This window comes from Vigna radiata, chromosome 10 (genome assembly GCF_000741045.1).
Source record: "Vigna radiata var. radiata cultivar VC1973A chromosome 10, Vradiata_ver6, whole genome shotgun sequence".
Lineage (NCBI taxonomy): Eukaryota > Viridiplantae > Streptophyta > Magnoliopsida > Fabales > Fabaceae > Vigna > Vigna radiata.
Window position 1 is genome coordinate 18,757,832 of NC_028360.1, and position 24,567 is coordinate 18,782,398.

The 24,567-nt window shown below is 33.1% G+C and overlaps 3 protein-coding genes across 3 annotated transcripts; 1 reads left to right on the forward strand and 2 right to left on the reverse strand.

Annotated features, from left to right (window-relative positions):
• The first annotated feature begins 2,050 nt into the window (after window positions 1–2,050).
• Window positions 2,051–4,247, forward strand: LOC106774639 (polyphenol oxidase, chloroplastic-like). Its single transcript, XM_014661685.2, has one exon. It carries the CDS (start codon window positions 2,428–2,430, stop codon window positions 4,180–4,182), a length of 1,755 nt encoding a protein of 584 aa, XP_014517171.1. The 5' UTR covers window positions 2,051–2,427; the 3' UTR covers window positions 4,183–4,247.
• Window positions 4,248–7,531: 3,284 nt separating this feature from the next.
• On the reverse strand, window positions 7,532–10,977 carry LOC106775503 (uncharacterized protein At4g04980). Its single transcript, XM_014662637.2, has 10 exons — window positions 10,823–10,977; window positions 10,486–10,585; window positions 10,125–10,313; window positions 9,934–10,029; window positions 9,712–9,838; window positions 8,821–9,613; window positions 8,553–8,718; window positions 8,288–8,452; window positions 8,058–8,210; window positions 7,532–7,950 (listed from the first exon to the last, which is right to left on the reverse strand). The coding sequence occupies exons 2-10, from the start codon at window positions 10,549–10,551 to the stop codon at window positions 7,750–7,752; spliced, it is 1,956 nt and encodes a 651-aa protein (XP_014518123.1). The 5' UTR covers window positions 10,552–10,585; window positions 10,823–10,977; the 3' UTR covers window positions 7,532–7,749.
• Window positions 10,978–11,794: 817 nt separating this feature from the next.
• Window positions 11,795–17,249, reverse strand: LOC106775881 (COP1-interacting protein 7). The gene is made up of 9 exons (XM_014663115.2): window positions 16,905–17,249; window positions 16,621–16,797; window positions 15,813–15,940; window positions 15,550–15,602; window positions 15,412–15,461; window positions 15,160–15,312; window positions 14,401–14,621; window positions 12,414–14,131; window positions 11,795–12,290 (listed from the first exon to the last, which is right to left on the reverse strand). The coding sequence occupies exons 1-9, from the start codon at window positions 16,967–16,969 to the stop codon at window positions 12,075–12,077; spliced, it is 2,781 nt and encodes a 926-aa protein (XP_014518601.1). The 5' UTR covers window positions 16,970–17,249; the 3' UTR covers window positions 11,795–12,074.
• Window positions 17,250–24,567: the final 7,318 nt, after the last annotated feature.

Genomic DNA, 24,567 nt, shown 5'->3' on the forward strand with positions numbered 1-24,567 from the left:
CCAACCCGGCTCACCACGGGTTCAACCCGCATGAGCCGGGTCTAAATGAACCGGGTTGAAATCTGACCCGCATATAAGTGGGTTGTATTTTTCAAACCCAATCCGGCTCGAACCCGTGACAGGCCGAGTTGGCTCGCGGGTTGTGACCCATTTTTACGGTTCTAGAAACTATGCAGATAAAGCTTACATATTATATCCCACTCAAACATTATTATATATGCATTATATTATTAAATAGCGTGAAATTTAAATTATTATCAAAGAAAATAAGTGTGTGGATAAAATATATTAGGATCTGAACATTTTTTTGGTGGAATGACACCTATTGTTGTGTATCCTTTGATTTCTTTAGGAATATATAGAGTCTCGACCTGGTTTCGTGATTCCATTTTATTTATATTTGTTCTATTTAGTTTATATTGGAAAGTGTTAACATACAGTAGTGATCTCTTATAATATTATTCTTCCTTAAAGAAATAACTTTATTATCTGCTTGGAAATACCTTTGATTAGTAAATATATATACTTATTAATAAAATTAAACAATTGGCTCAATAATAATTATATTTAATAAAGTATAATATTACATTGATACTGATTTAATTTATTTATAAGTATATATATTATAAAATGTATTTTAATTATAGTTTTTATTTATAAAATTATAAAATCATTCATATTTACCACCAGAATTTGATTCAAAGTGGTGAAAACTCCCCTGATATGAGAGAGTTATCATACAATTGGATTATTTTTCAAAGAGCTTACACTATAAGATATCTTATAAATGAAATATGTGTAAAGTTGTAAGCCAATACAGTGTTGTTGTTACAGGAGATATTCAACAAGAATCAACGTCCCTAGTATATGCATGCTTTTATCTTTATATTTAATTCCACATATTATGAATGTTTTTGTCTCAAAAAAAATATTTGCAGTATATTTTTAAAAAATATGTTTCCTATAACTTTTAACATGTTTTATGATTTTCAATAATTACTTTTCTAATATTTTAACTAATTCTCTGAGTGGTTAGTAAGGCCCTTAAATTAATAGTAAACATTCTTAATTATAAACATCTCAACAACATTTTTATTTCTTTTAGTGTTTTTTTTCTCATTATGGCACGTGTTACACATCTAACATTTTTAGTGTAGTTTTTTCCATTGTTTGAATGATTTTAAAAGAAGATCACACGTTAATCTTATATTTTAATACGTTAGTAGAATGTATTTTAATAAGATTTGTTTGGATTTATTTTATCATTATTATTAAACCTTTATTAAATTATTTACAAATGCTTAGTTTCACATGTAATATATTTATGGGTTAAATATGTTTTTAGTCCCTATACTTTGGGGCGATTTTGGTTTTAGTCCCTCTTTCAAACTAGGGTACAATTTAGTCCTTCAACTTTAGAAAACTCTGGTTTTAGTCCTTTTTACCAAATTTTTTTAACTTTATTTGTTATTTCAAACACGTTTCATTATAGCATTTGGATTGTTTACACTGTCTGTTTGATACATTTTTGCTTCAATGTTAACTGAGAAACGCGTTTGAAACAGCAAATAAAGTTAAAAAAATTTAGTAAAAATGACTAAAATCAGAGTTTTCTAAAGTTGAAGCATTAAATTGTACCTTAGTTTGAAAGAAGGATCAAAACCAAAATCATCCCACAGTATAGGGACTAAAAACATATTTAACCCTATATTTATATTTTGACATGAAGAAGATATTTTAGAGATATTATATTGATAAAAAAAAGTAAAATTAATTTTAAATATATATAAAAATAGTTCTTATTTTATTAGGTGATTTTGTAAGTTATAAAAGAAACTGTTTCCGAAAAGAAAAAGGATATTTCTTATGATATTTAGATATTACGGAAATACCATGATATTTTAACAATTATTTTTAATAATTTTTTTACAACAATTATATGTCACTATTTTATTGGTTCATATATTTAAAATGATTAAATCATATATGTAGGTGTAGAAAAATTGTTAAAGATAAATTTTTCTTCGTAGAACCTTCATGGAAAATGGGTGTCTTGAGATTGATCATGCAAGGATCCAAAATTTCTGGCCATGTGCTAAACACTAATATAAAAATACAAATAGGAGTATTTAGTATACCTCATGGTAAAGTTTGGCCATCATCGTTGTTGTTTATTAATTTGTTTATGAATTCGGGAGGGAAGATAATAGTGACTCGCACGACAATGGAAATTAGTTTAGAAAGATAATAAAAAATAATACGAGTTGATCTCCATCCACGTGATTATTAACTGACGCCATGTTAATCTTCAATATATTTATCTTATTTTGATCACGAAGAGAAGAGAATAGTCTAAATAACTTAGTTATAAAATGAGAGAGATTATCCAAGCTCTAAGCGCACAATCAAATCGATCTACCTATATTCATGGCTTCTCTATATTCTCCACACTTTTCCATTTCAAACCACTCTTCTTCCGTTACCTTATTCAGAAATCAGAATTTGAGGGTCCCAAAAGTTGCAAAGTTAAGAGTGTCATGCAAAGCCACAAAGGGTGGTGATGGTGACCCAGAAAGCCAGAAAGAAGAGGCCTTGGTGTTTGACAGAAGAAACGTACTGATTGGCATGGGAAGCCTTTATGGTACCCTTAGCAGCGACACATTGTCCCTTGCAGCTCCTATCTCCCCACCAGAGTTAATCAAATGTGGTCCACCTGACCTTCCCTCTGGTGCCAAACCAACCAACTGTTGTCCCCCAAATTCCTCAAACATCATAGACTTCACATTTCCCAAGAACCCCCAAGTTAAGGTTAGACCCGCTGCTCATTTGGTTGACGCCACCTACCTCCGCAACTACGAAGAAGCCCTTCGTCGCATGAAAGCCTTGCCTCTCAACGATCCACGCAACTTCACCCAACAGGCCAACATCCACTGTGCTTATTGTGATGGTGCATATCACCAAGTTGGATTCCCTGACCTTGATTTCCAAGTTCACGGCTCTTGGCTCTTTTTCCCCTTTCACCGTTGGTACCTCTACTTCTATGAGAAAATCTTGGGAAGCTTGATCAAGGATCTTGACCCAAATTTTGCCCTTCCATTTTGGAACTGGGATTCTCCCAATGGCATGCCAATCCCTGCCATCTACACTAATCCCAAGTCACCACTCTATGACTCCCTCCGAAACGTAAACCATAAACCACCAAAACTCGTTGACCTAGACTATAACGGGGTGGAAGACAAAGGCTCAACTCAGCAGCAAATATCTACCAATCTCACCACCATGTACCGGCAAGTTGTGTCAAGTTCAAAGACTCCGACGCTCTTCTTCGGTGGCGCTTACCGTGCAGGAGAGGACAGTGATCCCGGTGGTGGCACTGTGGAAAACATTCCTCACGGTCCTGTTCATGTATGGACCGGTGATAACACGCAACCTAACTTGGAGGACATGGGGACTCTCTATTCTGCAGCAAGAGATCCTATTTTCTATTCTCACCACGCTAATGTGGATAGGATGTGGTCCGTATGGAAAACCCTTGGAGGAAAGAGAAGAGATATCACAGACCCCGATTGGTTGGAGTCTGGGTTTCTTTTCTACGACGAGAACAAAAACCTAATTCGTGTTAAAGTGAAAGATTGTCTTGATACTAGAAAGCTTGGATATGTATACCAAGACGTGGATGTTCCATGGTTAGAAGCTAAACCAACACCGCGTCTGCGAAGAGCAGTTGCAATGAGTTTTGGTGGTGGTGCAGCACTGGCTGCTGAGACTTCCAAAACAACGAAATTTCCTGTGGTTTTGGATTCAAGTGTGAGCATCATGGTGAAGAGACCAAAGAGAGGTAGGAAGGAGAAGGAAAAGGAAGAGGAGGAGGAGGAGGTGCTGGTGATAGAAGGGATTGAGTTTGAGAGGGATGTGGGTGTGAAGTTTGATGTTTATATTAACGACGAAGACGATGTGGCAGGTGGGCCAAGTAAGGCTGAGTTTGCAGGGAGCTTTGTGAGTGTGGCTCATAAGCACAAGCACAAACACAGGAAGATGAAGACGAATTTGAGGCTTGGGATAAGTGAGTTATTGGAGGATTTGGGAGCTGAAGATGATGAGCACGTGTTGGTGACTTTGGTGCCCAAGTTCGGGAAGGGGCATGTAACCGTTGGAGGGATCAAAATAGAGTTTCACAAGTGAGCTTCACGTTAGGTCGGATTCAAAAAATGTTTGAATAAAAGCCATGCATTGCGCTGTTCATCCGAGGTTTACGCTAGGGTTTTCACTTACCATATGCCCTCGTACCGTGTGTCTTTATCGTGCTCATTAAGGTTCTCGTTACGGTCTCCCATGTCATGGTATTAGAATACTACAACCAAAAAGAAAAAATCTAAATAAATAAAAGATATATTTATGAATTCCAACTATCATTTTAAATATCCATCCTTCACTACCAGGCATCCCTCAAGTGAGTAGTTTATCGGTGACTATTTAATTGTACGGCCATTTTATAATCATACCATTTTAGAATTTTTCACCTATTTTATTCTATACTAGCTATTTTCTAAATTGAAAAGAGATTAAGCATGATAGTTAAATAAATTTATATAAGAGATTATAACATTCCTTTTAACCTCAAATCTTAATTAATTAAAACAATATATTTGAGTTATTTTATTTATATATATTGTTCATCTTATTTTTTATCTAATATATATAACTTTCGAATCATCTAGAATAATAATAAAAAATATTAATAGTGATCCATGTATGATTTTATTAATTTGTGACAGATTAAACATGGTAGGTGGCGTGAGAACCAACAAAATATATTATTTATGTGCTTTTTCATATCAGCAAGATATTAGGCTGTCGAAGTGAAGTAATTAAGAAATTGATTGTTGGGATATGCATTTTATTGTTTTTTATTTGACTTATTGAATGTGTAAGATAAATTAATGGGTGTGGGTTTTAATTTTGAGGTAGAAGAAATATTTATAACAATTAATCGTTGGGTTAATTTTCTGATTTTTCTCGTGTACACAATTTTTTTTGTCTCTTCTACCCTTTGCACTTCATCAACCAAATTTTATTTTAGCTTCGACAGTTAATAAACTATTCCAATGAGTCATTATAATACAAAAACTATTTTCGGTGCATAATTGTAATAATTAATGAAAACGAATTATTTTTATGTAAATACTTTACTACATTCTTTATATTTTGATGATGAAAAGTTTTGATAATTATTTTTTATTATGGTAATATAGTTATAATTATATTCATTATTTATTGTTATCATAACAAAATGGACACATAGATACTTATTACAGAGAATGAAAACTTATGCGATTTTTAAATTATATGTATAGACCTATCTATAACAATTTCAAAAGGTTTAAGAAGTTCAATCTGAAACCTAACTGTCTTAAAGAATACTCCAACTAAAATAAATACAATAATAATAGAAAACTCTTGAAATAAAATATGGATTATCTAATTGAGCCCTGCACGACACTAACTGATTGTAACTGTTACATAAAGATGACCTATTGCAATTTGTTGAATACTAAAGTGGTAAATTTGAAACTATGACCGTTTAATCTGAATATCATTGGATGAAAATTTGAAGAGAAAGTGATTTAAGTTATACGTGTGGGTCACAAATTGATTGCTTGTTGGACCATTTCTAATGTTGACTTAGAGCATATCAAATCTTAACCTTTCTATTACTTTTTAATTTATAAAGTTAATAAGAAACGTGTTATCTTTCTTCTGCTATAAAATTGTCATTCATGTGACTCAAGCTTTCCCATACCTTTTTCAATCATCTCACTATCTAACATTATATGTCTTTATTTGATTTCTTTTTGTTAATCTTCAATATGACTATTACTAAATCAAATATAGAAGTCATTCTACTCACACATTGCAATATATTACAATATAAATGTATTTTCTGTCTCAACTCTTTTTACAAATTCTACTCATCTCATTTGTTGTAAGAGACCTAAGGCAATTAATATTCACTTTCCACGTATAACTTAATATATATTAGATTGTATAATTCAAAATATAAAAATATAATATTTTTACATTCTAAATTATATAATTTAAAATATTTCTGACTCATCTAAAACTCAATTGAAAAACATAAAAAATAAATCACCATAATCGAATGCACTATAATCACCTCTCACGACGGCCAACCACCACCAAACAGCATTGACCACCACTAAGCAGCACCAGCTACCATCCAAACGTATACCACAACCTTCACAACACAACAAAAATACTTCAAGAAACCAAATACACTTCGGCTTTTTTTAAAAGGGCATAAGTGGTATTTCAAAGACTGTAGAGTGCAGACGGAAAAATGGAGTGCAAGAAGCAACAGCTAAAAATGAGCGATGTTATAAAAATGGGCCTCCCTTGTTATATGGAATGGGCTGGTCTATTTGGTTGAGAGCCCATCTGGCGAAGGCCCGTAAACTTTTGGTTTTTGCACTGTCGGTATTAATTTTGGCATCTTCTATTGGTAGCCTTATCCAGATAGTAACTGTTGGTATAACATCCCGTTTTCTGCTAACCGTGAGAACATGGGAAACTTCTATTTCTCCTGCCTTTCCCAAAAAAACCCTTTTCTCTTTCCTCAACAAACAGATTAGCTGCTTGTTGGATTGAAAGAGACAATGTTTTAGGATTTTGGAATAAAGCTTCAGAAGAAAGCTGGAACACCCAGAAAATAGAAGTTACCCATGTTCTCAAAGATAGGAGAAAATGTAGTAATGTGAGCTAAACTGCCACAAAATAAAAAAAAATTGAGGTTGTTTGTTGGAGTGAAATCCTACTACAACATATATATGGCAAAACTCCCACTATGCAGTACACATGTACTTCACTGCCTTCAGAAAGTACAGCAGTACACAATAAGCTAGGGAGTACGACATATATAAACTTTTTAGATAATAATATTGATTATAAAGTATTCATATTAAAAATTCAATTTTTAAAGCTTAATTTGGACTAATTCCTTTTTGTTTTCAAATAATAAATATAATTAGTTTTCAAAATAAATATCGTATCAATGGTGGTGCATTTTTAAATGAGATTTTTTATACGATAATTTTTTTACAACAATAAAACACACGGAAAGTTAGAAAAAGAAAAAATGTGATAGGTTAAGTGATATAATATTATGATATAACTAAAACTAATTAAGTATAACCCAACCTAAAACCTTTTTTTTCTTCTTTTGATCAAACAATGATTTAGTTTTCCTGACAAAAAAGGAGAGGGTAAGAGAATTTACAAATAATTAAATAGTCTTATTAAAAAAATAATAATAATAAAGTAAAACACAATTATATTAATTTGACACAGTAAAATATCATAAAAAATAATTTTTTGTATTTTTATAGAAAAAATAGTAAAATGTAAAAGAAGATAATAATATAAAAAATTTATGAGTGAAGTTTTCTGATAAAAAAATTATAATCTTCCTTTAATGATATGCGCAATTGCAATACTTCCGGTTTGTTCAACTCGTACGTAATTCTCGTCTTTTGGTTTTAAAATAAATAAAATTTGATCCTCTTCATACTTTTTTGTCTAATAGTAAATTTTTAATAAATATCCGTAAGCATCACAGAAGTGTGAAACTGTGACTTTGGTAAGAGAATAACACGAAGACATCTATGGAGCTACGTCTAAGTTGTCCATTACAAAAAATGATGATTGTAGCATGAAGCATAAGCTTGTGAAAGGTTATGGCTGGTTCGGATCACTCTCTATTTCCTTAGCCAATTCTCTTGTCAGTTTGTCAGCACGATCATCATGTCCACCGGCAAATGTATAGACTCGAAATGCGAATTGGAAAGCCCTCCAAAGCAACTTGCCATGTTCTTTTCTTTTCCCATTAATAAGGTTTGATCCTGAATCTCTGCTAGCAGCATCATTGCGCCTCTCCTGCACTCAGTTCATGCAAATATACACAAAGTCAATATCATACTAAATCATCCTAAGGTGGAATCATCAAAACTAAATAGTGTGTTGGTTTGTGAATGTTGTGTAACCTTTAGTGCTAGTTCCATGCAATTGGAGGAAACATCCACCATGGCTTCTTTGATTTTTATAAGGATGTAGAAGTCGAATTCGATGTTGTGGCTTTTAAATTTCTTGGATTCTTCATCCTTGTTTCGCTCCAAAGAATCTAATTCTGTTTTTATCTGTATGTTGGTCTTGCGAGTTAGAAATAAATGTGCATACATTAAAAGAATCAATGCCATCAATGTTTCAGAATCACCTTATTGAAATAAAGTTCAGCCTTGTCAAGGAACTGCCTCACAGGAGTCACTATATTCCAATTTTGAAGCTCGGCAAGGATTGAATCCAATCTAAGATAAAGCGCGGTTGCCATTCTTATAGCTTCTAACTTTTTCGAGGGAAAGCCTTCAAATCGAGATAGGACCTACACAGCAATGGAATTTTGTATCATGGAATCGAAAGAACAAGCAAAATAATACATGGAAGTAGTGCATTGACTTGAATGGAGATGAATCTAAACTCACTTGTGACTCATCAGTTAGATTCTCAAGAACGGATTCGACGTCTTTGTGAAACTTAACAAGTTCTATCATATCCTTTGTTTTGAAATTGGTAATAGCAGATCTCAGTTCTATGATCTGTTTGGTGTACCTCTGAACATCTTCTTCTATTTGTTGGAAGTAAGATGATCTAGTAAAAAACAACCATTGAAATAACAAAAAGAAAGTGGTGAGAGATAGAGTCTCAAAGCTTAAAAGCAAGTCAAATTATGCAGTGTCTAAAAAATTATACCTTTTTGTCATCTCTGCTAGAGCTTCAGCCATTCCTTGTTTCCCACTAGTTCCTGCTCCAATTGCATTAGTTCTCCCACCGGATGACTTGCCTTTGATGCTGGATCCTTCCACTTTTCCCTTGAGAGTTCTATACAGGTTTCCTAATTGTGTTGACCTTTTCAGTTTGGTAGTTGCCTTAGGACGCAAGGATCTCCCTGCTCCAGGTGGAGGTGGTGGTGGTGGAGCAGCTGCTCCGCTTCCTCGTGGCATTGACGGTGGAGGTGGTGCCGGAGCTGGTCCAATTTTGAAGGGTTTTGGTGGGGGAGGTGGTGGTACTAGTGCTAAACTTGAGCTCAAAGGTGGAGATGCTGAAAGTTTCTCAACGTCTTCCGTTGCTTGAGGATTATCATATGTTTCTCCATGATCAGTGGTGGCGTCCGAATGAAGAACTATATCTTGTGATAAGCTTCTTGCTGGATTTTCAACTTTTTGATCTATTATTTCCATGTTTATGGTTGGTTCCTTCTCGGTCTCGTGGGTTTGCAAGCGTGGCGGTGACATGTGGTAAGATAAACGCTTTAAATCAATTGGGTTCAGATTTCCGACAGCTCTTAGAGACCAAAGTGGAATGGCATCAGAATATGCTGTGCTCATGGATTCTAGAAGTACAGATTTTGGTGTGACGGGGGAACAAGTCATATCTGAAAAGGAGTTGTTGCGTATAACTTTTTTTGGGTCATCTTCTTCCATAACATCAAACTTCTCACTCGCAATCTTAATCAAACAATCAAGTGTGGTCGACATAGTTTCACCTGCGAAATAAATAAAACAACAACCAACTGAAATTCTACGAAATTCAACTGAGATAGTTGTCAGAAACTCTAGGGAGATGAGATTATTAGTAGCGTACCCAGTTGCCGCATGTTGGTGTTATCTTTACACGCTGGTAACTCATAACTGTGTTTTTCCAAACAATCATTGTTAATCATCCAAGATTCTCCAAGAGACTTTAAAGCCTCGCAGAAGTAGACAAGACCCTATCACAAAACTTTCTACATTTAGAATTCTAGGATATACAAATTTCTGAAGTAACTACAAAAGTAAGACACTTTTAGATGTTGCAAGTTGAAACCTGATCTATAGGCTTGTCTTTGATATTTGAAACTTTTTTGCTTGGTATGATCCCCGGGTAAAGCCTTTGAAGATCTTCTAAGGTTGTAATAACCATCTAAAATATGACAGAGATGAATTACCTCAGTCATCTTTATATATTTAGTTTTTCAATTTCATAGAAAGAAGGATTAATTCATAAATATGAAGTACCTCATGCAAGGTAGAGGAACTATTCATAGGAACAAGGTCCATGGTATCCCTGAAGACAAAGATCTTCTTATGGACCTTCATCATTGAAATCAATTGGTCTGCACCAACGAATGACCACTCATCTGATCCTCCCTTCCCTTCGTTATGAGACATAGAAGACTTCTTGGGCGTCGTAAAGTTTTTCATTGACTGAACATTATAAACATAATATATAAAATCTCAATAATATTCGAGAAACTGAAATTCCTATGTTCTCTAAATGTTTTCACAACTGGGAATTGCTTTGGCAAAGTGTAAAAATTCTCAGAAACTAATTTTCTCATATTCTGTGTAAACAAGAAGAAGGCCAGAAGAATGTTACCTCAAAAAGACACGTCTTTCGTCCAATGCGAAATGGCTTCAAACCACATAATCTCACATTAGACATGTCTTGATAGGTTTGCTTATATTGACTTCAAAACCTGAATTTAAAAAAACATTATGATGTGAGAACCACACCTTCACAAAGTGTGTTTAAGCAAGCTCAGCTCAAAATTAAAGCCCGTTGAAGGTATTAAAAGACAAAAAAGAAAAATACATAGAATAATTTGCAAGAAAATTCAAACCTCTTGCTAAGAAATAAAAATATCCAGAAATGAATTTTCTAATTGACATTATAATAAAAAATAAGCGACATGCATGCAATAAGGAGGTTAGACCTAACGGTGGAGCATCATTAAATAATGTGGTGAGAGAGCTACTGCGCAAATAGGAAACTGTTCGTTTAGGATCTGTGACAAAGACAAAGAAAAATTGAAGTAAATATATATAGCTAGTTGTGTTGGGCACTAAAACAGTAAACAGAATAGCAGTGTAAAGTATAGGTAAGGTTGTAACTAATTTCCTGTAACATTGTATAGTATATTATGGAAAGGTTCATTGCTAAACCAAGACAATATTAAACTGCTTCGACCCTTTTGACATGTCTCTTCAAATTTTCTATATTTAATCAACTCAATAATTTTGTTAAGTTCCCACTTTTAAGTTTTAACAAACTACTTAATACTGGTTTCTAGTGTGTTAGGTGTAACAACGCCAATTTCTCAGTGCCTAAAAAAAAAAATCCATTACTTAGCAATTCGTTCATCCAGTTTTATATAATTTCTTATTGTTCGCGGTTCGTCCCAACTCTGTATTAAGGAGAATCTCCCCTTTCCTTAAAACTACTGATTCTTTCACTATTTGATTTTTAATTTTGAGTGTATCTTTTTAGTTTACTTGCAACACATGGCAAACATCCTTTTGAGTTTAGATCAAAATCTTCTTTTCTCTAACCATTTTTTATTCACTGAAATTCTCAAAATGCTACAACACTAGTTTTGTGTGAAAGTGGAAACTTCTTTTGTATACTACAACAACATTAACTTTAAAAATAATGCTTTTCAAATAATCTTCTATTTAATTTATGTCCAAAACGATGGATAACTAAAACAATATACGCTATTGAAGAGAAAAACTTAAATTGTTCTTCGAAATTTATTCTGAAATGATAGTAAAATTTGCTAAGGAAATATCGATGTGAATTGTTTTCACTTTCTTTTTCCTAGCGGTATCGTAAATAACAATGGAATGAAAACAGAAAAAAAAATAAATAACAATTATTTGCAAAAGGTTTCATACATTATTACATAGAACAAAGAATGCCGGGATATACAATCCACACAAGCTATTAAACTTGAATAATTATTAATCCAACAAAACCTTTATGACAAGTTTTCACCTACAATCGATAAAGAATCTATGGATATACAACCGTGAAACAAAACAAAACATTTTGAGTGATTATAAGACTGAATACATGCAGTTTATAGAAAACGAAACTATTCATTTCATTTTAATCAACCGTTATTTAAATACACTTTACCATGTAGAGAATAAAATCTGCATCCACATCGAACTGACAAGTTCTTGCTAAAATCCCCTGACCTTGACAGAACTGTTTCTGTTTGTCTCTTTCACAGGTTGAGTCTTGTTCTTGTCATTCTTAGGTGAAACCCTTGCTGTTTTACCTTCAATTTGGTCTTTCTTGGGCACACCTCGAGCAAGACCAGAGGATGCAGTTCTTTCAGCAATTCTCCTCTGACGTTCATTCCGTAATTCTTCCATCCTCTTCCTGATCTCATCTTCCTGTTTTACCATCATATGCATTGTTAACTGTTAGGATAAATACCTGCTATGTGAAAAGAAGTATATGTACGAAGCATCTTCAAAATATAACAATGCTACTGAGCAATTGAAAAATCACCATACCTGTTCCCTTTTGCTCTTCTGAACAATTGGCCTACTAGGGAGAGATGGCTTTCTGGCCCTAGAAATGATTTCAGGCTTGCCCTTTCCGCCGGAATTGCGCAAGGCTTTTGACTTCTCATCCTTTTCTGAACTTCTTGTTCCAGAAGTTTTGCTTTTGGTCACACTGGTTTTCTCAGGACTAGCAGGAAGGTTTTCATTCAACTTGTCATGAGAATGGTCAAAGGAGGATCTTCTATCAGTTTCTGGTAAGGAAAAGTCAATTTCATAGTCCATTGTTCGTGAGCCCTCAGTAGAATCTAATCCAGAATCACGTTGTAGAACTACAAAGAGGTCGTTAGGCTCCTGGCTCTTCGATAGTGCACGTTTCTCGTTTGAAGAAGCTGCATCACTTTCAGGCTTGTTGGCAAGAGTTAGATCTGCGACCATACTTAAGTCCGTCTTCCATTGGGAGCCAGAAAGATCATTATTTACTAGTTGACCCTGAATCATGAAGGAATCATCAACTAGAGTTCGTTCATTTCTTTTCTCAGATTGGGAATGACCATTCACTGGTGAATTGTAATCACCGTCAAACACTGCAGATACAATTTCAGGATGGGGGCTTCTCATCTTTTCCAAATTTTCAACAATAAACCAATCATCTGATCTTCTGCCCGTTGTTTGTAATGAGTCAGCAGCAAAAGTAGATAATGGATCGCTGTGTTTATTTCCTGGTTCTTTTGATCTATGTGATAGCACTATTTCTTCACCCACATTATCCTTGCTCTTTGTAACTGGACCGCAGTTGTCTACATACTCATCCAGCTTGGATCCGCCTTCATTTCCTCTATCTCTCTGAGCCACAATAAATGAGTCATTTGGAACTTTGGGATTCTTGAGAACTTCTTTGAAATCCAAGTCTGGAGTTGAACCAGCAGCATACGGCATTGTTTCTTCTGAGCTTCTCACCATAAAATGTTCGTCCCGGACATCGATTGACTCCACCCTTTCTGGTCCATCAATTCCAGTACCCTCGTCTATCTTCAAAAGGTTCTGGAATGCACTCCAGTTGTCGTTATTGTTTCCTCCTTGGGATGCATCACTCAAGTTTTCAGCAAGATCCTCTTCAGTCGCATCACTTGTTTTAGTTACCTTGTGCCGGGCTGCTGCTTTTTTCCCGTTAGCATGCTTTTCGCCTTTATGGACCTTTTGCAGAGATTCAAGTGCAACACCGACCTTTTGTTTGATGATTTGTTCATCTATGATATCGTCATCTTCAAAAGATCCGTCGGAGGCTCCATCCTCATTTCCATTTCTCCTTTTTGGAGTGATGTAGTTGATATTACGAATCACAACTGTTCCAGATGACTTTCTTCTGTGCTTTCTCCTCTTTATATCATCCTTCGATGAGTGACTGGAGTGATTCTGTTTATCTGAATCAGATTCGCTTCCAGAATTAGGATCACTGGATTCAGACTGCTCGTCTTCTTCATATTCTTCTGCTCTTTTCTTATGGGATTTATCCTTTTTGGTTGATGATTGTTTCTGGTCAGAAGACCATTGCACATTCGGTAGAAGGTAGGGAGGAACAGTCTGCATATTAGTCATAGGATATCCTTGGTAGGAAGGCATTTGCGGAAGATTATACATGTAAGGAGGCACATTGTAAGGCCAGGGCATTGGCATATGAACATTTGCTGTATGCGAGGGTTTCTGATCTGGTGTAGGCAGGTTCACATCTGCATATGGCATTCCTTGATATTAAATAAATAGTGTATGCCTTATAAAAGATATCTATTATTACATCCAGCAGACGTTATGTAAGCAGATGACAGACAAGAAAAAGAAGCATAGAATAGTACATAATTGATTGTTGAGTTTGGTTTGGGTATGATGATTATCAGATTTAAAATTCTGAGATTTGATTTGGAAGTGAAGGTTTCTGTAAATTTCTAAATTCATAATATAGTCAAGGTAAAGGAAAAGGAAGAACGAGTTAAAAAAGTACCTTCTTTTTTGTTTAATGAAGAGTTTGATGTTTCCGTTCCGTCAGCAGAAGCAATGCTATTCTGGTCATTGGCGGTTATATCATTTGCCAGTACAATTCCTGATGATCCAGACAATGAAAGAGCCGGTGGCAAGCTTGACTGCATAGCAGCTACTTCTTTTATCCAAAGATCATCTGCATGCTTTTTCTTCCATAACTCCTTAAAATTAATGCAGGCTTCCCTGCATACATTGAATATCAAGACTAAATTGATTTTAAAGCTAAAGGTTTTATGTCAATGAGGCAAGATCCACCAGTTCTAAATAAATTATCATATCTCATTGTAAGAAAGCAGTCACGTTCTGCAGAAATTTCCCCTTAATCTGATATGCCGGTATGGCATAGTCCATTAGTAAGTGTCAAAGACAAATAGGATGACAATTAGATTTTAAAGGAAACTAAAATATTCACAAGAATAGGTTCTCATTTCTCAATGATCCTTAGAAAAACAAGGAATGAGAGAACTGACATCCAAAGGTAGTTGAACCTCCATAGCAAAAAGAGGGATCCCCTCAGACAAGTGAAATTTCACAATCTACAAAGTAGGGTCAATTGTTAAAATAATTTTAAGTCAGGAAAAGCAAGGGAAAATTCTTTTGAGGAAAATAAACTTACTTTGCAAAAACAGACACGAAAAATAGAATTGAAATTGAGTAAGAATTTAATTGACGATGTTTTCACTTTTACGGTGTACAAGTAAGAAATAGTTCCATTTCATACCTTAATCGGGTTGCTCCAAATGCATTTGCAAAGTATATGAGATCATCAATGCTGTCAATTTCAAATCCAGCAACTAGACCACGTGAATAAGCCATTGCTTGCTCCTTCCGGAGTAGTGCTATTCGAGATTCCAACAGCCGATGCAGGGAAACCCTTATCATTATAGAAATCGGAAGTGTTAGGAAATGCTTTTAAAAATAAAACAAATTAAATTTCATCTACAGAAACCATGGCAGAGAGAGAGAAAGTTACTTTGAGCTTTCCTCTTCTTTGACGTCAACACCTTCCAGTACATCATTCAACTGAATCAAACCAAATGTAAATTAAGAAAAAAAAATATATTTCAGGGATTACTAATTAATTCTAACATTTCTTTAAGAAACTAAGTACCTTCGCAGAATCACTTAACCTCCTTGCGTTGCCATTGTTTTGTGACACAATTCCTAATACACAATAAAATTTTAGTCAGAAAATAGTTCCAATCAAACAACGCATGATTAGGAGTGAATATTATTATGCCTACATACTTCATTCAATCATGGTCGTTTGACTTAATAAGTACAGCTGTTGGAATTTAATTATAGCACCTAACACTAAGCAATGCATGCAGCAATATCCATAAAACATGTTTAAGATGCAGCTTCCAACCGTACCTTCATCAGGAGTTGCATTGGACATCGATAAAGCATTTGCTTGAAATGAACTTTCAATCTGAAGAATTTCGTTTTCAAGACTAACAAACCTCTCCAGAATAGCTGGTGTGCTGACAAAACGCACAAATCTGCAAAATACAACCCACCCCAAAAGACAAGAAAGAAGACAAAAAACGAAGTGAGCAAAATCAGCTTCATTCCTAAATTGGATGGATGTGGATGCTGAATGGAGAAGCAGGGATAAAATACAGAAAATCGTTAGTTTTTTCTATAATTTTCAGAGTCCTTCCTCTTTTCTCGCCTTCAACTGAATCCTAGTTTTCAATCACTCCCACCCCCGAAAAAAGTCTTCCCAAAATCTATAAAACCACTGATTTGTTATCATTCAATGCCTGCAATTTGTTAATCTACCCACTGATTTGATTTGACAGTATCATGTACTTTAGCTAAACAAGTTGATGGGTGTCAAATAAAATCATTATTAGTAGGGACAAACAAAAAGTAACCTCCATAGCAATCTAAGTAGTACATAATTACTATCATTACCGGTCCATGAAGAGGTATCCATCCATGGTAGTAATCTGAGTGAAAATGATTAACCCTTATACTAATTGTGTGAAAACATTGAGAAAGTTCTTTGGATACTATTCCCATTCCATATGTACATATTACAGCATCAATTATCAGGTAGAGCTCTTTAATTTCTATTGGAAAGATCAGGGAAGTTGTTGAGATGAAAGAAGAGATTGATAATAATCACTAAGAGGCCAGAAAAGATAACGTAAAAGTCGATAGAAGCAGCAATCACCTCTCAAAGGTGGCTCTGGTGAACCAGAAGGCAGAGTTGGAGGGAGGCAGAAGCTTAATGGAGTATCCACCTTTGGAGATCTCATCCCTGAGGAATTTGAGATGAGAAACGAAAGGCTCAAACAACCCAGAAGCTATTTTCTGATGAGAACCTCCAGAAAAGACCAACAACTCACATCTGCAAAAGAAAAAAAGAACATAAAGCAACCAGAGATGCACAAGAAAAGCAGCCAGTAAGAATTGGTTAGAGGAAATAAGAAGGAAAAAGAAAGAGTTGAGGGTGACCTGGTTCTGGTGGGAGTGAGTTGAAACAAAGCATAATCCAAAATGGCCTTGGAATTGAAAGCCATGTCAGAGCATATGGGAAGGGATGATTGGTGAAGTAAAGAAGGAAAAGAAGAACAAGAAGAACAACGTTAATACTTGTTGTTGTTGTGTGAATGTGAGAGAGAAAGGGTTAAGGAGAGAGGAGGAAAATGCAGCATGGCACATGGAGTGTGAAGTGGGGCAATAATATTATAGGATTTCAACGCCCTCACCACATGCAACAGCGACACCTTCTGCTTTGTCTGCGTATCTAACTCCTTTCTTTCCATTCACAAAAATCAACTCAAAATATGTTGGGCAGGTAACTTCTACCAGAGTGTCAACAATTGTTAAATAGATTTTTTTTTCTTAAATAAGTCTTTTTTATGTTCTTAAAAACTTTGTTTTTGATTTATAATGTTTTTCTTCATCTTGCTCTTTTATAAAAATTTCATTTTTATTTTACTATTCATAGTTTGATAGCAATGAATGGAAATTTTGTTTTTGGTTTAACTTAGATGAAGGATGGTAATTATTTGTTTGTATTGGGTTTTAAAATTTGAGAGAGATGGGGGAGTGAGTTTCCAAGAGATTATGATTTGATAAAAGACATTATTGGAAGCTTTCTCCGCTGTTTGGTGGGTCATGTTTGGTCCTTCTTTAATTATAGGATAGGAGAAAGAATATGCTCCTCGGATTTAATGGCTTCTTCTTCTTCTTCAAATTGAATGGCATTTCTTGCTGTGTCATGGTTGTCTGCATTAAGATTTTAAGAGGACAGATGATTCAGTTGAGTTTTTTTGTATGCTTCACCTAATAAATGAGACTCTTATTAAAGAAGCATTCACAGTAACATTAAAAAAAGTAACCAAAAGTTAAGACATGGAGACAAAACAGTTCCTTGTCTTATGGTCATGCATTTACTCTGCCATTTCTTTGGAAGTTTTCATTAAGGGCAAACACAAATGGTTTTTTAATGTATATATTTTCAGGGCAAGGTGTTCATTTTTAGAAGCTTGTAATTTACATTTAACAGTGGAGTCTTGAAATATAAAATAAGACAAAAAAATTAACAATTTGGAATGAAAAGAAAAATGGTTGAAAGAATAAAGGGATGATTTTGTAGAATTAAAAAAGGGAGGTGGATCTGATCTGAAGCCAACCATCAAACAGCTGTAATGCTCACTTTAGCTGGAAAAAAGGCAATATACATGTGTGGGGTTCAATGAGTTGTGTTCTGTTGTGTTGTGCAATTCACATCAACACCTTCTAAAACAAGGCGACAAAATCTCTCATGCAACTTGACCATTCAATGGATATTTTCATTAATTAAAAAATTATTTTCCTATTTTATGTACACCTTTCTTACAAGGTTTAAAATTAAAATAAATATGATTACAAATTTTAATGAATAGGGTGAGTGGTTTAAATTATAACACACCCGTTTTGATATGGATAGTTATTGAAGAATGCAGCTGCATAACGAATCACAACATGTGCAAAATGCAATATTTGCTTTGTTTCCAATAATGGACCATCTTGGAAAACTGGAAATGCCTGTCTTTGTTTTCTGAAGTTGATGCTTCAGAAAACTATTCCCACAAATGAAGAAAGAAAGAAATAAAAAACCATTTAATAGTTTAATCTGCATTTCTCAGAATAATTCTATAGTGCAAAATTATTGTAAGAATTTTTATTATTTTTTTTAATTTTAAAAAAGTACATAATAATTCAGAAAATTAGATAGGGACTCTTAAACATATACCAGTCTATATAATTTCTTTTTAAGAGCCAGACCAACAATTAGAGGTACAATATTAGTCAAACCTTTCCATATTAACTATTTTACATTTATGAACTGAAAAAAGGAATACTTAAATAAAACACAACTACTTATGAATGTTCTAGTTTGATAAATATATTTTGACCAAAACAAGTTTAAATATGCTTTTTATTAGTTTTAGTGTTTAAACACGTATACCCTATTAGTTTTAGTGTTTTTTCTTTGAGTATTAGTTTCACTAATAGTATAAATTTATGTAATTTGTGATGTAAACTATCAAAGTTTAACTCAATGGTCCCTTCTGAAAACTTGGGTGAAATATATTTGAGGAAACCACGTCTAGAATGAAAAAGGAATAGTGTGCACTATAAAATTTGTAAGAGAAATAAAATAAATATGTTTATTAAGTTCTCAGGTAGGTGTTGTTCTCTTTTTATATAGTTTTGGTATGATTCTTGTTACCTGTCTGTATTTTCTTTTGTATATGATTATATTTAAATGAATATATATTTTTATCATTAAAAAATAACTAAAGAAATATACGTATAGCATAATTTAATTATGGTTTATATTTTAATAACTACAAATTGTATTATGCATAAATATTTTTAATGTTTTGGTCTTTTATCATTACGTTTTGAGTGATTGAATAACATATTTTAAATTTATTTTACTATGTAACCTCTAAATTAAGAAAAAAAATCGATGACTAATATTAAGAATTATCAGTTATCCTATATCCAAAAGTAAAAATTTGTGATAATTTCATTGTTTTTATCTTTAACTAAAATTATTGTGGATATGCAGATATAAGATTTCAAATGGGCTGAAAAGAATAGGCTATAGTATGGGCCTGTATAAATCGTGGGCTATTTCTTCATGCATTCCCATTATTCTTCCGGCACCCCCTAAATTTTAAACCTCCATTTTATCCTTTTGAAATTATATTAAAAAAAATTAAAAAACGACAAGCTTTTTTCTTCTTCTTCCTTCACTCACTTCATCTTCTTCACGAAGCCTGCACAACATTGACAAAAAGATCTCTCAAGGGATCACGTAGGTGCGCGCGACGGTGGCGCCGGTGAGGCAGACGGTGACATAGGGTTCATGGTGATGATCTTGCGGTGGCGATGATGGGTGCGGCGGAGCTTCCGTTTCCCGGTGATGGAGGCGCTGCAAGTGTTGAGGACAGAGAAGAACCTCCGTTTCCCGGTGCACTCATCTTGGGCGGAGAGAGAAACAGCGGGGAGGTGCAGCTCGATGACGTGGTCACGCTAGCGTTCAGGTTCGAAACTAAAAGTTGCATCATTCCTTCTGCACTGCCGCTTTGTTTGACGGTGTTCAAAACCAAGCAACATGGCGAACGTGTTGCAGTACCGATTGGAGTGCATGATGGATGAGCTTGACGGCCTCGACGACATCATGGCCATCAACGCTCGTGGGATAGCCGCAACTCCCAAGCGCGAAACTTTGATGTTCCGGAACTGTGGTGAGTGCACTTATGATAATGGTGCAGGTCAAGTGATGGTGGTGGGGCGGTGGGTGCCGATGATGGTGTGATGGTGAACATGATGAAGGACTCCAGGAGGACCCAAGGCGTGCTCGATCAGGCCAAGACCCAATCAAAACGGCGACGTTTTCGATGTCTTCGATGACCTTGCAAAGAAGCCCAATGCACCGGAAGATGCTGCCATGATGCAAAGCGCAACGACTCGAGTGTTGCCAGCGACGGTGGCATCATAGTATCGAAAACTCGAGTCCCTGGGCAGATAAGAGAGCATTGAGGCATGGTACTGCAAGATTCTGCAGATACGTGATTGGATATATTGGCACATGCATTGGATCTGTTCTAAAAAAGAGAATATGTTCGGAAATTGGAGTGTATTTGGGATTACTTAATCACGTTGGCTAATCCGCAATATATTTCTCTAATATAAACTCGAGTGTGATTTCTGGACTGATTAATCCGAAATACATTCTCATATTGGTCAATCCAAAATACACTATTATATTTCGAAACACACCAAAATATTCCGCATCAGTCCTGATTTTGTCATTATAGACCTTCATATCCATTCAGAAACCTTCTCTTATTTCATCATATTTTCAGGTTTTTAATATATTTTAATCAAGGGTGAAACAGGGATATTAGAATTATGGAGTTGCAGGAAGAGAAAAGGGAGGTGTAGAAAGAAATGACCAAATCGTGAAGCAGTCCATTTAAAACCTGCAAATTGTGGCCATAAAAAATACAAGTAAAATACAGGACTTACTTATGATGATGGTCATCTTAAAATAGGGTATTTTTGTAAGAGTAAGTTTGTCTTCTAACACCCAGTTGAGGTTTAGATGGTGCAAAAAGAAAAATCCTAGTTTTCGATGATGTTATTGTTTTCAAAAATTCATGTGGTACTCTGTTTAATAATAAACTACTAATTAAAAAAAAATCAGATAATTATATTATAAAATTATGTGAACTTTTGTTGTCTTCTAACTTTTTAAAAACGTTTATCTTATTTTTTAAAAACTTTTGCTATCACATGTACTTGGTATTGGTGAATTTCCTTGAAGTTAATACAAAACTTTCAGTGGCTTATAGAATAAAAAAGTCATCTATAAACAATGCAAAATTTATCATTATCACTTCCAAAAAATGATATTTTAACACCATTTTTTGACACGATTTTGACATTGCACACATGTTAAAATGTGGTTGGACGATTTCAAATTAAAAAAACTGAAACAGGAACATATTTGGAAGAGAAAAACCAAAGTTTTTTTTTTAATTTGAAATCATTCAATCATATTTTGACACATATTCAGTGTCAAAAAAATGGTGTTAAAATATCATTTTTCTATCACTTCCTTCACTTTTTTTTCCTTTAAATTTCAAAGAAAACACAGCTTCAAAACAAGATAAAACTATATATAAACTTGTCGAAAAATATCTAAATCAAAGCGAAAAATCCATTGAATAAAACCAGGGAGCTAATATATCTTTGTAAAAACAATATAAGTACAAAATATGTAGTGTTGTAACAGACAAATTAAACCTATCTAGACACATGCTGACTTTTGTTTGCTTGGGTTTCAAGCAAAAAACAAAGGAACGGGCCAACTAAAACACATGTTAGTGTCTTGTTTGGGGATAAAACACGTGTTGTATTGTATGTGTATTGGACAAGTCTCGATTATGAGCATATGCATTCATAAGCTTCGCCCTTGGAATGTATTCTTAAGTACTAGTCATTCATTCACACCCTTATGTATTTTTTTTCTAATAACATTTATCTATTCATTAATTTCATTCATTCACACTCTTATGTATTCACACTCTTGAGTAAAATAAATTCTTCAAATATTATTTTTTCTAATAATCATTTCAAACATTACATATATAACATTACAAAAAAACCAATATCTATTTAAAGAAATCAATTTCGTTTTCATATATTCATCGTATATACACATTTATGTATTGATTAAGTTCATTTTTATAAAGTAATACTATAAAGATTACAAAAATAACTGTTACATTTTACTTTTTATGAGGTTGGTAAAATATATTATTTAAAGACAACATAGGATGATCATTATATTTAGAGTGTTATTATATATATTATATGATGAGCATTATTTTAAGTGTCATTATAAATATTTTATAATGACAACTTTTAATAGAGTTATTACTACGTATGGCCATACTTAAGAAATTAATTGTGGTAGTAACATTTTTGTTGTAATAAATATTTTATATCTGTATTTTCTTTTTTATCTTTCTGCCTTTTTTTTCTCTTTTTTCTGTCATCATGATTTGTGTTGTCATTGTGGTAAGTATTCATCGCAATTATAGCTGTGTTGTTATTTAAAAAAAAAAAAAAACTATTCTTATTAACATTTTTAAATTTGATTTTGTGATAGTGATAGTATCATAACGTTCTCATTATATTATTTTGGTTTTAGTAGATTTTTTACGACTTTTAATTTCATAGTTTTTTATTTAATAATTGTATTATATATTTGTATCCATATCAATCTTGTTTCCCCATTGTTGTGTTGTTATTTTTTGAAAACTATTCTTGTTAACATTTTTAAATTTGATTTTGTGATAGTGATATTATCATCCATGTTCTCATTATATTATTTTGGTTTTAGTAGATTTTTTTAGATTTTCTATGACTTTTACTTTCATAAATTTTTCTTTTTTATTTAATAATTATATTATCTATTTGTATCCATATCAATCTTGTTTCACTATTTTGAAAACTATTCTTGTTAACATTTTCAAATTTGATTTTGTGATAGTGATATTATCATCCATGTTCTCATTATATTATTTTAGTTCCAGTAGATTTTTTTAGATTTTCTATGACTTTTACTTTCATGTTTTTTTCTTTTTTTATTTAGTAATTTTATTATCTATTTCTTTTTTTTTACTTTAATAATTGTTTAAAATTTAGTGTGAATTGTAAAAATACATAATAATACATATAGCTTTCAGTTTATTTTTATTATATTAAGATTATTTATGTTGATTATTCTATTGTATATATTGAAATTGACTTAAGAAATTTAAATAATACATAAATCTAAATGAAATGAAATCAAAATATATTTTTTCACAACCATCATCATATATAACACATGTGACAATACTCTTCATGTATAACCATAATCTACCATCTTAAATAATTCAAAACGTCTTAAAAGTTATAAAATTTTAACAGTAATTTAAAGGACGACAATTATATTACAATAATTATAGGGGATTTTAAACATCATTCAAACTTTTTTGGTGGTGCGCTTTAAAAATGAATTTATATTAATGTGTGTGTGTGGTTAAAGAATTAAACGAATTAAATTTTCTGAATTCAAATGATGTTTATATTTATAAAAAAAAAAAAGAAAAGGACATTTAAAATCATCACGAATGCATATATTTTATTGTTTTATAATTTAATTTGATTGTTTTTTTTTTCTTGAAAAGGATCATAAATGAAAAAACGGGATGCATTGTTTATTTATTTATCGAAAACATAAAGTACTAATATAACATGATCAATATTTTATTATATTTCTTAAAAATTTAAATATGAATTGTAATAAAAAAATAGTCTACATATGAATTCAGTTTAAGTTTACAATTGCATATATATATATATATATATATATATATATATATATATATATATATATATATCGTCGAAGGGAAGTGCCCGAAATGTAAAGTTATATAATTTGAGATAAATGGAAACATAGCAAGAGAAATAATATATATATTATTTGGTAGGTTTAAATTATCTTCTCCGCAAATTAATTTATAGGAGATATTTTTTTTAATATAAGTTAATAAGAAAAGTTAAAAAGAGTTATATAAAACGTATATAGAAATGAAATTTGGGTTATATTGTATTATAGGTATGACTTGGTCGTTGAAACGAAGGTCTGAAAATTAAAAGATAATAAGATGATAGATGAAAAATAAAAGGAGTTGGTTTAACTATTGAGGTGGAATGGTTCTTTAGACTTGCTTATTTCTCTGGGTTGAACCTTTCAAAATCTTGCCACACCAAAGAATGGTCTCAATAGTGCCTTCTATCGGCTTTTTTCTCAGCCCAACAACTTAAGACAAAACAACCCAAATTAGGGGCATGAACAAGTCCATTCCAATCTTTATTTTATTTTATTCTATTCCCAAAAATATAACACTATTTCACTTCAACAATCAGTCTGTGTTTAAAATCGAAAACACGTTCTAAAATCTCAGAATGGCTAGTATTCACTCTGATATGAAAAGTCACATGATTGAATTGAATTTTTTAATATCAAATTATAAATGCAGAAGGGTTAATTAATATT

Coding starts and splice junctions, on each gene's coding strand:
- LOC106774639 (XM_014661685.2), top strand. CDS start 2,428: ATGGCTTCTCTATATTCTCCACACTTTTCCATTTCAAACCACTCTTCT.
- LOC106775503 (XM_014662637.2), bottom strand. CDS start 10,551: ATGTCTAATGTGAGATTATGTGGTTTGAAGCCATTTCGCATTGGACGA. Junction 10,030..10,124: donor GTTCCTCTACCTTGCATGAG/GTACTTCATATT, acceptor GTCATATTTTAG/ATGGTTATTACAACCTTAGA. Junction 8,211..8,287: donor CTGAACTTTATTTCAATAAG/GTGATTCTGAAA, acceptor ACCAACATACAG/ATAAAAACAGAATTAGATTC.
- LOC106775881 (XM_014663115.2), bottom strand. CDS start 16,969: ATGGCTTTCAATTCCAAGGCCATTTTGGATTATGCTTTGTTTCAACTC. Junction 15,941..16,620: donor ACCAGAGCCACCTTTGAGAG/GTGATTGCTGCT, acceptor TGTATTTTGCAG/ATTTGTGCGTTTTGTCAGCA. Junction 15,462..15,549: donor GGTTAAGTGATTCTGCGAAG/GTACTTAGTTTC, acceptor GGTTTGATTCAG/TTGAATGATGTACTGGAAGG.